The 11,992-nt window shown below is 38.9% G+C and overlaps 1 protein-coding gene across 1 annotated transcript in view; it reads left to right on the forward strand.

Moving 5' to 3' along the window:
* Nucleotides 1-11,992, forward strand: part of LOC130579410 (connector enhancer of kinase suppressor of ras 2-like) — a 163,131-nt gene that overhangs the window by 89,392 nt on the left and 61,747 nt on the right. Inside the window, exons 7-8 of the mRNA XM_057376192.1 lie at nt 1,298-1,417; nt 10,014-10,073. Coding sequence (XP_057232175.1) covers nt 1,298-1,417; nt 10,014-10,073 — 180 coding nt within the window. The remainder of the gene's footprint in view (nt 1-1,297; nt 1,418-10,013; nt 10,074-11,992) is intronic.

Below are 11,992 nucleotides of genomic sequence, written 5' to 3' on the forward strand. Positions count from 1 at the left end.
CATTTCTGGAGTTTCTCCACCTCTGCTGGGAGGAGATGAGACCCCAAATTCTGCTCAGGGGTTCTGAGGTTTCTCAGCTCAAACTGCTTGAGAATATTGAGGTGAGGGTGACCTTGAGCTGCAGCCACACCTCGGTGGATGCTCTGCCTCTGACCCCAAATTCAGCTGCCACATCCCAGAGCTGTCCTTGGCTTTCCAGATGAGTAACTGCACACTGAATGGAAATACAACCTATAAATCCAGGCAGTTAACTTATTCATTGTGACAACTTTATTTGTTTAACTTCCGTGGGTAGTGTCAAATGAGATATTAGGAAGCCTCATGCTTTTGCAAACGCATGAAACGAAACTTCCCTGAAGGGCTTTCACTGGAATTTGCTATAATTAGGAAAAATGAGAGTATAGCCCCCAAAGGAAAATAGAGGCACACAGCACAGCCTCGGCCYAAAACCCATCCTGAAATTCAGCTAAACCAGCGCTTTCACATTAGGTTCATTCAAACATTCTTAGGCACAGGATTTTTGAAGGAGTGCTTTAGGCAGCACAGAGAAATTGGGGAATAAATCCACATGAATGCTGTCTGAGATTTCAGCTCAGCTCCTCTCTGACCCACAAACTCTGCTCTGACAGAAGGGTTTTATGTGCCAGCCCCACTGCTGCTCTCTGTGCTTTGAAGGTGTTGGTGTGGATTTGCATGAAGATTTTTCAGCTGRAAGGCAGGGTAACAAAATTATTGCCTAGTCGTAGTGATGTAGAATATCAGTTAAAGGATGTGTGCAGAGATGCATGAGAATTTTACTTCAGGAAATGGGTTAACTAAGGCCCTTCCCCGCCAGGGTGATTTTTAACAAAGGAAATTTTCCAGGTTGTAGAGCAGAATTCACCTAATTATCACAGTTGGTAGGGATGATGTCATCATCTGGTAGCTAAAATAGGTTATTCCGTTGCATAAGGCATTTATTTTTACATATTTCACTCAACTTCCATTGTATTTACAATCATGAAGATGAAGTTGACTGGGTTTGTTGTTTTGTTTTTAAAGTGCACATAGTTGGAGTGGAGAAGATAGTTTGGAGATCCAGATATTCYTCTTCAGCAGAACTGTACATTTTCTTGACATTTATGGACATTTTCTGATCCCTTAACCACTTGTTCTTAACTTTCATACACCTGCAGCTTTTACAGTGCTAAGAATTAAAATTATCTGTTTATTCTCTGTTAGTTCTTAGAATAAGAATTCCTTCACTTGTAGTGTCAGATCAATATGAGGAATTCTATTGATTTGTTTTCCTTTGCAGTGTAAAACCCTGTCTGGGATTTGTGACCACATCATCTCACTCTCATCTGACTCCCTGGTGTCACAGTCAGCCCATCTCGAGGTGGTTCATCTCACCAGCATCATGCCCAGTGAGGGGTTGGTAAGTGGCAAAGCAATTCAAAGTTTAACTTTTTCAATGCAGAGAAGCCTCAGATCTTTAGGGTGATTTCATTTATCAATTTATCAAGAAATCAAGAAGTATTTTCACGCTGTGTCCTAATATTTGTAGCAAGCTGGATCAGATTTTAGAAGGTGGTTTAATTGGCATTTATCTAAATAAAGGAATTGGTTTGGTTTTTGGTTTTTTTTTAATTAAAACCTGTTTTACCTAGGGCTTCCCATGCAATTGTATGAGCAGGTAAATCTGTGACCCTTTGATGGCCATATTGCAGTTTTTGGATTATACTGAAATAACCCCAAATGCAAACCCATAGATCAAATGAATTAATGTCATTAACGTATTTTCAAAATGGTTAGTGGAAAGTTTGTGTCTTGGACTTGCATAAATGTAGCTAATATGTCTCCCGAACTATGAATTCAAATAAAACTTTCCAAGGTATCATCCCAGGAACAAAATAAATCCCTTTTATTTGTAAATTGTTGCTCCCTGAGCAGCCTGGCTGGATGGCTCTGGACATCCCAGCTGCTCTGCATTCATGGTGGTCACAGCAGAGAAATCTTCTGCACAGAGAGTTTTGTAATAATTTGACTACAGCTTTTAAATATCAATATACTGAGGGTTGGTTTTTTGTTTTTTTTTTGACAATGGATTTGTGTGACGTTTTAGTGGTCAGTGGGTAAAGATTCCTGGTTCCTCTCACCAATCCTTTACTTTACAACCATTTGATACTGGTGGGCTGTAGGAACACAGGGATTGTGTTTGGGAACCTCAGATCCCAATAAAAGCTGCAGTGGAAGGTGGCCCTGCAGGCACTGGGATGTTCTTGTTTGCTTTCCTCAAGAGCCAGGCTGCTTTTCCCAGCACAGCCTCCCAGACCACCTTCAGCTGCCTTCTCAGAATTATTTTTATTTTCACTTTTTTGCCTGGAGAGTGATTCRGGAATGTTGGTTCTGGGTGGAAGGAAGAAATCGGAGGAGGAAAAAAGGGGGAATTGGGGAGTGAAATTGGCAGCCATGAGGCTTATCTGCAGAAAATCCCACAAATGGCAAATCAAAATCCATTTGAGTGTCACTCTACACCTTGTGGCACGTTTCCTGTTTGTAATCCAGCGTGATTTACAGATTTTCAATTTCTSTTAGTTGAGACACTTTGTGTTATTTCAACATCTCCCTCTTTGTTCTGACATTGAATAGMAACGAACATCACATGCAAATGCTGTCAGAGTTACAAGGGCATAATTACTCGAGGTATGCATATTAATCTGRGAATGACACATTTGAACAAGATGAGGGGGTGTTGTGTGACTGCACAAGTTTACTTTGTTCTCAGGTTGATTTAGCCAACAGAGAACATTACCGCAGCACAAACCGCGTTTAATTTTRATTCCGTTTCACCACAGATGCTCAGCCCAGTGTGCAATCCTGAGCACAGATACCATTTCCTCGCTGTGCTGCCTCATCCTTATGGCCAAACGTGCTCCCTTTATGGCCCATTTCCCCTCCAGCTCTGATTTCTGGGTTAGGGCAGGGCACCCAGCAAATACAGGTCGGTGCATTGGCAGGAGAAAACGCYGTGAATGTCCCGGTGATTTGGACTTGCATTAAAACTACTGCACCCTGCAGGCCAGCCCTCTGCAAGGCTGTGCTTTCTGTGCTGAAATGTGATGTATTTCTGCTGGTCTAATTAGGGGAGAGTTCATTAGCAGTGCTGGAGAGGAGGGGAGCACAGAGATGGATTTTTTGTGGAGCAGAATAAGCAGGGTTTGGGTGTTGTTAATGCTTCCCATGCAGTGCTGGCTCTGCATCCAGGACAGGGATGGGCTGGTGGAGGACAGGAGGGATGGAATCTCCTCCAAAAATGGCACATCCTGTGGGGAACTGAGGATTCCCAATGTGCAGCCTGAGGCAGGGCAGGAATTCTCGGCAGGAGCCACCCATAAAGTGTTGGAGTGTGATTCCAGCTCCTGAGTGACCAAGATGGGAGCTGCTGGCTGAGATTGGGGCTGTCCTGTGGCTCAAATTCCCCTTTTTCCCAGCAGAATCTCAGGCAGCCAGGATCTGGAATGATCCTAGCTGGGTGGACTCTGGGTGTGGAAGAATCCCTGTGTGGTTCTCCATCCACAATGAGCCCATGAGTTAAATCCAACAAAGCAGCAGTGAGCGGGCACTGCTGACAGAGGACATGAGACAAATACTGCAATCAAAACACCCTGACAATTTTTCCCCTTTTTCCCCTTTTTTTTTTCTTTTTTTCCCTTAGATGAAGTGAAATCACAGTGAATGAGTGAGTTTTCTGTGCCTAATTGTGAAGGCGCTGTAACGTGTGAGGTTGGAAAGTTCCTTGTAATCAATTTTGCTGACWCTGTGTTCTGTTTGGAAGAAAATATGAAAAAAAGGGACTATAAATGGGAATAAAAGAAAAATCATGTGAAAAGGAAAAGAAAACATTAATCAGAATCAAATATAGAACAGARTAATGAATTACAAATGGCTTTCTCATGATTGTATAGCGGATTTTTTCCACAGGATATCTGCTCCATTCAAGAGAAAAATGAGCACTATTCACTGAATGGAAAGTATTCAGAGTTCCATTTTTATCCTTATCATTCAGTGTAGGGGTTGAGGCCTGATTTACCACACTTCAGCTAAGCTCTGCAGTCCCTGGAGTTACTAATTTCATCGTGAGTTGTTTTATTTATTTTTTATATGGCCTTACTGAGTGCCTCACAGACACTAATTAATTCATCCTCACAACACACTTGTGAAAAGGATACTGTAATTTTAGTTTTACAGGTGGGAACCTAATGCACAGCAGTTGGTGTCAAAATCACCAAAAATGTGTTTTTCAGGAGCCGCTTACTGTACAATTTTTCAGAACATTTGTTACCTTTACAGCATAAATTTAAAACACAGTCTCTCTTGGGTTTAAGTGTAGCTCKGATTTTTCAGAGCTACTGAGAACAGGGTTCATCCAGGGTTGGCACCTAGAAAACAAGCACAATTATTTGCCAGTGGAGAAAMTTGTGTTGCAAATTACTCAGATTTATGAGAGAGTTCATTTATCTGGAATGATATTCCTCTGACTAAATTATGAATGTTGCCCTATTTTCAAAACTCCATTTGCAAAATTTTTATTATGTGCCTTCTAATTTCTTCCCCAACYAAGCCAGGAATCCTATTGACATTGCATAAGCTCGCACATAAACTGAATTAATTTCCAGGTCCAAGTCCACGCCGTTGCTGTGTGGAGTCAGAGCTCCTGCAGGGCASTGTCTGTGTGTTTAATTGTGTAAATAAATTCTGGATCATAAAGCATTTTCACGAAGGGACTCTCACTTTGCARTGTGCATCTTCAGTTCTAGCAATTTCTCTGCTTTTACGAGCTTTATAGCCATCGTTTGTTCCTTTGTCCCTCTCTAGAATCCTTTCTTTTACATTCAGCTTTATTAAAAGCAGCATTATCTCCATCCTTCCCAGGACAGCTCTCCATGCTGCACTTCCAGGGTTTTTTGCTGGACAAAGGGATTTGGTTTGGGAACATGGTTTGGGTTCTGTTCCAAGTCCTGGGGGCTCTGTTTCCATCCTGATCTCTGCGGGTGTTTSTTGGCCTCCAGAAATATATTGAGTTTTTTCCTCTCCTTTTCCATTCCTTCCCCAGCTCCACTGGTTAAATTGGTTCCTCCTTTTCTCTATTTTGCCACTGATTTTTTAGTGGTAAATACTGAAACCCCCTCCATATATTTTCTGTTTCATTTTGAAGTAACTTTAGGGATTGTAAAGCACTTTTTCTCCTGAATTGTAGCACTGGGTATGGTAAAACCATTTATATCTGAAGTGCACAGCATAATCAGTATGAGCAAGATGTCTGGAAGGCAAAGCTTTGTTTCAAACAATCAATTTGACAAACTTCAAACAAATGCCTGTACTGAAAAAGTATTAAATTGTGAGAATCACCGTTAGCTCTGACACAACATGCTCATATAAATTTTTATGAAATAGAATAGAATAAAATAACTTCTGGATTTAAGAAAATTRCCTCCCCACTTTAAAATTTTTGGCTTGATGGATCCACAATAAGCCCTTGAGCCAGGAGTTTGGGTTCCTGGTGGCAGTTCCTGAGCTTTCTGCTGAATCCTTGGGGGTGAGGGTTGGTGAAAGGATGGGAGAACTTTGCTGTGATTTCCCTCATTCCATGCCCAGAACCAGCTTTGGGGCAGTTTTGCTGTCAGATAAACAGGCAGCATTTTATTGGAGATGTTGGATATGGAGATATAGAATGGGATCATAAAATGGGTTTTGAGGTTTGGGGCTTTTTCTTCCTCCTCCTGCTCTCAGATGATCAGGGATTGTCCAGAGTGGGAGATTATTACAGCCAGTATTATTTCAGACTAAACTTTTTTTTTTTTTAATCTTCTGAACTTGATGTCCAGCCACATATTCTGAGATACTGCTGTGTAACATGCAGCTTTAATCTTATTTGATGGGATTAATGATTCCTCTTAARCAGGAGATTCTGAACAGGGAAGCAGTTGAGGTTTTATTGTTGGGGTTTGTATCTTCTGATGCCTGAGGAATGTTTTGCTTCTTTCCTTCTGGAATAGAGGAGCACTTTTATTCCTCTTCCTTTCTCTTTTTTAATTCCTTTTCCCTCTTGTGTCTGAGGTTCCCACTGCTGATAGAAACAGTCTAATGTGGCACAATTTAATTAAGATGTACACTGCTAATATCCACAGCTTTCTTAATTTTTCTGCAGAGGGAACTTTTCCTGTTTCATTCTAAAATTTTAAGGAAAGCAAAGATTAGGGAAATAAAAGTTTTTATGAAGCCAGCTGTTGGAAAAACAAAAAAAAGCTGAACAAACAGCCAAGCAGTGGGATGCACAGACCTTTCTTTATTAAGGAATATTCTTTTATCCAATGTACAGCCACTCTTTCAAACAGTGCTTCTCTCTCTGTGGTGTTTGTAATTTAAGGTGATGGAAGCCAATCTCTCCAATTTTCACAAGAAAGGAATTGCAAGAAAGGCGAGAAGGAAAAGTAGAATTCGAAGGCAGCTTTTTTTTTTTTTTTTTTKGTGGGAATATGGCTGTCCTAAAACTGTCAGGGTGTTCATCTAATTATTTAGAATTATTTTTAAAGGCTTGCAGAAACTTGACAAATTTCCATCATGCTTGACATACAAAGACTCTCATAGCCTAAGAGCCAAAACAAAGTAAACTCTGCTTATGCAGGAGAATAAGAAAATCACTGGTCAGAAGTATTTTGGACATTTTCTTGCAGGAAGGAAAACAGAGGCATTTAAATTTGAGCAAAGGACTGCAACATAKAAGGCAGAGCAAAACATTATTGAGAAGGACTTTTCAGTGGTATGAAATTGCAACAAAAAACCCTTTCAGCCACCTTCTTAAAGCACTACCATGACATTTGTTTAAATGCATCTGTGTAACTTTGATGGTTGAAAGGAGATTAAAGAACCATTTTTTAATGTTTGGGGTGAAAGATCAAGGAGWGTAACAGCTTTTCTGGTCGTTTGTGGCGTTACAAATCCACGTCTTTGCTGTCACTGCTTCCTTKTGCTGGAATAATTGTTGACACTTAAAAACACGCTGCTGTCATTACAGCCTGCTTAATTAACCAGACGAGGCTGCAAGAAAATTTTCAAGAATTCCCCTGACAACTGGATATGCTGTTTTCTGGGGAAAAGTCTCTTCAAAATGGGATTTTAAATGGCTGATGCCTTCCCATATGTTTTGAAAGGTCAGATTTTAATTAAAAACCTTTAATTCACTTTGTCACTGGGGGACAGTGGCAGAGTTGCTCAGAACCAGTCAGGTTCTTGATATAACGCCTTAGAAACATTTCCTTGTTCTCTAACATAGATCAGTGTCATTCTTCAGAGTTTCATGTCTGTTACTAAAGAGCAACTCTTTATTTCTAAATGTTGACCAGTCTGATAATTTTAATTTTTTACTCRAAGTTTGATGCAAGTGAGCCCCTTGAAGTTTTTAATTTTTATCCATAAACTATTTTGTGTCKATATATGTATATATAGGCAAATTAAACTTTTGAAATACAAAATATGTATGCTTAAGACATATCTACCTTATATAAAATAATTTGAATTATGAGTATATATATATTATACTTTATATATAATAGTATATATATATTATACTTTATATATAATATATATATTATACTTTATATAATATTATATAAAGTAGAAAATATAGCAAATTTTTACTTTTTTTACACAGAATAATCTTTCAAGCTTTTCAGGTAACGGATATACCAAGGGGATACTCTGCCCTGTCATGGTCAACAAAAAACAAACTCATTATTTTTCTTTTGTGAAAACAGAATTTTCTTTTTGAGGACAAAAGCTCTGCATAGGATAATTAGAAAGCTATGAGTCATTCATTAAATTGTTTATTTTTGAATATATTCTTAACYTTTAAGCTAAGAATAAAACTATCATGGCTAAGATGAAAAAGCAGATAGCAAAATGTAGGGTAATTCTACRTCATTAGTCAGGTTTTGCCTCTCCAAAGGCATCAGTTAAGAGATAAAATTATAATTTTATTTTTTGCCAAAAATACACAGACATTAATATGAGTCTAAGAATTTTAGGAAGAAATAAGCAGTAAAATTTGGTGAAGAGTTTAGCACTCTGTCCTCTTTTGGCCTCAACAATCTTGTTGAGCAGGGAATGAATCTCGTCAAAGCAGGTGGGATGTCAGAGCTGTGATWTTCAATTTGATATTGAAAGTGTGGCTGGAAATGTGTTCCCGAAGCTCACTGAGTGCTAAAAGAGCAGCCTCCTGTGGGGCAGGAACGTTGTGTAACCTTCTGGTGAAAAGTTCACYGTGGAAATCCAGCACAGCTCGCACTAGACGGGCAAAATTTCTATTGAGRGTTTTTAATGGAGACTCAGCATCCCCTTCTTCATGAGAACCTCAAGTTTTTTGGGATGCAGAGCTCCTGGTTGTGTTTTTGAGGCAAAGACATCCAGATGTTTGTCTGCAGCTGCTGAAGGCACCACGGAGGCAGCAGAGCAGCAAACATTGGTGAAATTAAACAGCTCTCAAGGTGGAAATGCTGCAAGGATCACCAGCAGCTTCCTCCTGCCAGCTAATCCCATTTTATGAAACTGATTCCAAGACTTTCAAGCTTTAATTTGGACGCCTTTGGTTTTTACAAATTAAGTAATTTATAAAGCAGACTATTGAAGAGAACAGCTAAGCATGGGGAGTAAAGTCTAAAGTAGAGTTTCCTACACAACAGAGTTAAGCAATCAAATTAGCCAGTCTTCATTTTTAAGATTTCAATAAATTTAAAACTTGCTGAAATTGAATTAATTTACATTAAGGTAGAAATCATATCTTCTTATGAAAAATCTGAGCAGATCCAGCGAGAGGAGGTCACTCAGGGCCTCATCCAGTCAAGATTGGATCACCTCCAAGTCAGAGATTCCACAGCTTTGCCAGCCTGTTCCAGTGTTTTATAGTCCTTGTGGTAAAATTGAAAAAAATTCCTTACCAGAGTCTCTTGTTTCCTATCCTCCTGCTCCCAGGAAGAGTTTGTGTCCATCCATTCTTAACCTTGCAGTTTAGGTGGTTGTGGAGAGCATTATCACCTTAACTTTGTAGGGTTTTTAACTTTGAGGTTTCTCTTAAAAGTTTGGGAGGCAATGTTTGTGTGGCCCACTTTATCTGAAGATCTCCATCAGCATTCAGGAATCTGGAAAATGCCTTTTCTGAACAAAACATTCTTGGTTCTTGCTGGGGGCTCTAAACTTTGGGGCTGACAGCACGAGGTGATGCAGAAWTATTGAAAGTCTAATACATCAGGAGGACAATGGACCAAATTAGATTAGTTAGATTAATTAGATTTCAAACCCTGATGGATAACTGTGCTGTGTGAAGCTCTGACCTCACTGCTGAGGGAAACACACGAGCCATGGAGCCTTGCTGGGGTTTGGGGTGAGCTCAGCTCAAGATCCCGCTCTGGCTGTCCTTTTCCATCTTGTCAGTCACCTCCTTGAAGCAGAATTCTTAATTACAAAGCTCTTGTTCATTCACTAAACTCATTTTTTCTCCATAAATTGGCAGTATGAGCACTGGCTCCAGTCTTTTCTGAGTTAGGCTATGGCTTCGTTTTTACTGAATCAGGAACTCTTTGGAAATGGGGGCATTTCAGTTTCAAAACTACTCCTGCTCATGTTTTCCATTTCAGTACTCCTTTTATGTCACTTGTAATAAAAAGAGGTCATGTTAAATATTTACAATACTGAAAAGGCACAAGGTTTTCTGCTGATACTCAGAGTTGAACTCTGTTCACAAACTTGAGAATAAAAAAAAACATTAAGTGAGAAAACCAGGCTATTTATAACCGTCTTGATATAGATTTGTTAAACTTAGATTTGCAAATGTGAATTGACCMTAGTTCCTTTCAGTCTGTTCAAATGTTATGGACCTTAGACTGGAGTAAACACACTTTTAATTATCATGCAAATGTCATGTCTCCATCCTATTTATTAGGAAATATTAATTATCCTTTTTGCTCTTTTTTTCCCAGGGAATGTATATCAAATCAACATATGATGGACTACATGTAATCACAGGAACAACTGAAAATGTAAGATTCTTTATTGTGGGTGAAATACTTTTATCATACTTACAATTATTTTCTTTGTACCTGCAGTGCATTTTCCAATATGCAAGCTTGCCCCAAATCAAGCCACTTTTTATTAATATTTTTTCTTTTTTTATGTATATCTATCATATTACCTTTGTAAAGACTTGAAAATAGACATTGACATAGAAAATAGACTCAGAAAAGCAGCTGTGTTGAAATTATTAACAACTAGCAATATAACCAAACTAAATTTTAAAACTTCTGCCCTTAATAATTCCTCAAATCCACCTTTCTAACAACATTCACACACATTTTCTCTGTGGCAAAAGAGATTTTCTTTAAATTAAATAAATTGCATTTTTTGTTTTCCATCGTTTATAGTAAAAATGCAGAAGAGATCAATTATAATTTTTATTGTTGACTTAGTAGTATTAGAAAAGTGGAACYAAAATCACCCAGAGCTGCTGCAGCACAAAGATCTGGGGCAGTAAAGAGCGTGACAGGAGCAACAGCACAGCTTCTAAACACCCTCCTTGTTACTTAACATGCAGTTTGTAATTATAAATTGGAAAAAATTAAATTGACTTCAACTGCTGCAATCTAATTACCGTGACAGACTTCATATTAAAACCCTTCTGGTTTTCATCTTGTCTTTTAGTCACACTGTTCCCACCCAAGCTCGGGTTCGTTCAGCAGCTCAGAGCTGGGCAAATGACAAGTTCAGATTTTATAAAGCTGATATTGAAATTGTGGATTGCTGCCACCCAAGGAACGTAAAACGAGCTCTGTGAGATGTAAATCCTGACTGGAATTTGCCAGGGCTCTGCTGCTCCATATTGGTGAGCTCCATGGGGGATGTTWTAATTGATTTTTATATATTGAGTAGTATTTGTATGGGTTTTGTCAGTGCAAACCCATGGAAAGCCAGATGATTTGTGTGTCACAATTTGGGAAGACAATTCTAATGCAAATTAAACTYGAAATTTGTTTGCTTATATTGTCACCATTGGCAGCATTCAGAAGTCTAAAAATAACTGTATGTGTATCTTGGGTCCTGAAAATTATGACTGATCCATCTTGATTATGTTGGACAGATTATGTTCATAGATTTAATTACTCATGCTGTAATTAATCCACTTTTTTASTGTAATTCTAATTCATTTCAGAAATATAATGCAGTTTGTAGGGGAAATATTGATATATTTACAACTGAAATTCACAGGAGGAGTTAATAAATTGCCASCTACTAGAATTTTCATTTTTTATTTTGACTATCAAAACTTTTTGCCATGACACCACYAGAAGAAGCTGCTTTTTTGGTGTTGCTAAAAGTGTAACCACATGTGCAGATAAACCAGCTTCAAAGACCTTTAACTTCTGGTGTTTCAGCAAATTGATTTTTCATTCCTTTTGAAGGGATAATTGACCTCAGAGCCAGTGTTTAATTAGCTCAGCCTCATCCGAGTCAGGAAAGGAGCTAAAAAGAGAAAGCATCAGGTTTTCTCTTCTCCAAATAACGTCAGCTGAAATTAAACATTATCAATGGTGGTGTTCACTGCAGTTTCCTGCTTTCCTCTCCTTCTCARTTTAAAGCCAAAGAGTTTGTATTCATGTAGAATTCCAAGAGTGTTTCTGTTATGTGTTTGCTCCCAGGAAAAGGAGCAGCCTGCTAAAATTTCCCAAGTTCCCATGAAAAGGAGAAAGTGGCTCTGGGGCCAGGTAGTTCTTTTCATCATCCCTTAAAGTGTGTGGGTAAAATCCTGTTTTTTAATCAGACCAAAGTCCTTGTTAAAGATCAAAAGGKTGAGGAGCTGGAATGAGGCTGGTGTTGGGCAGGGAAAGGCTGGGAATGACAAACCAGCAGCAGGCAAAAGGGAAAARCCCTGCTTGGAATAGCCCTAATCCCACTTGGAATAGCC

The sequence above is a fragment of the Malurus melanocephalus genome, unplaced genomic scaffold (genome assembly GCF_030028575.1).
Source record: "Malurus melanocephalus ecotype Western Australia unplaced genomic scaffold, MMel_1.1 scaffold_272, whole genome shotgun sequence".
Classification (NCBI taxonomy): Eukaryota; Metazoa; Chordata; class Aves; order Passeriformes; family Maluridae; genus Malurus; species Malurus melanocephalus.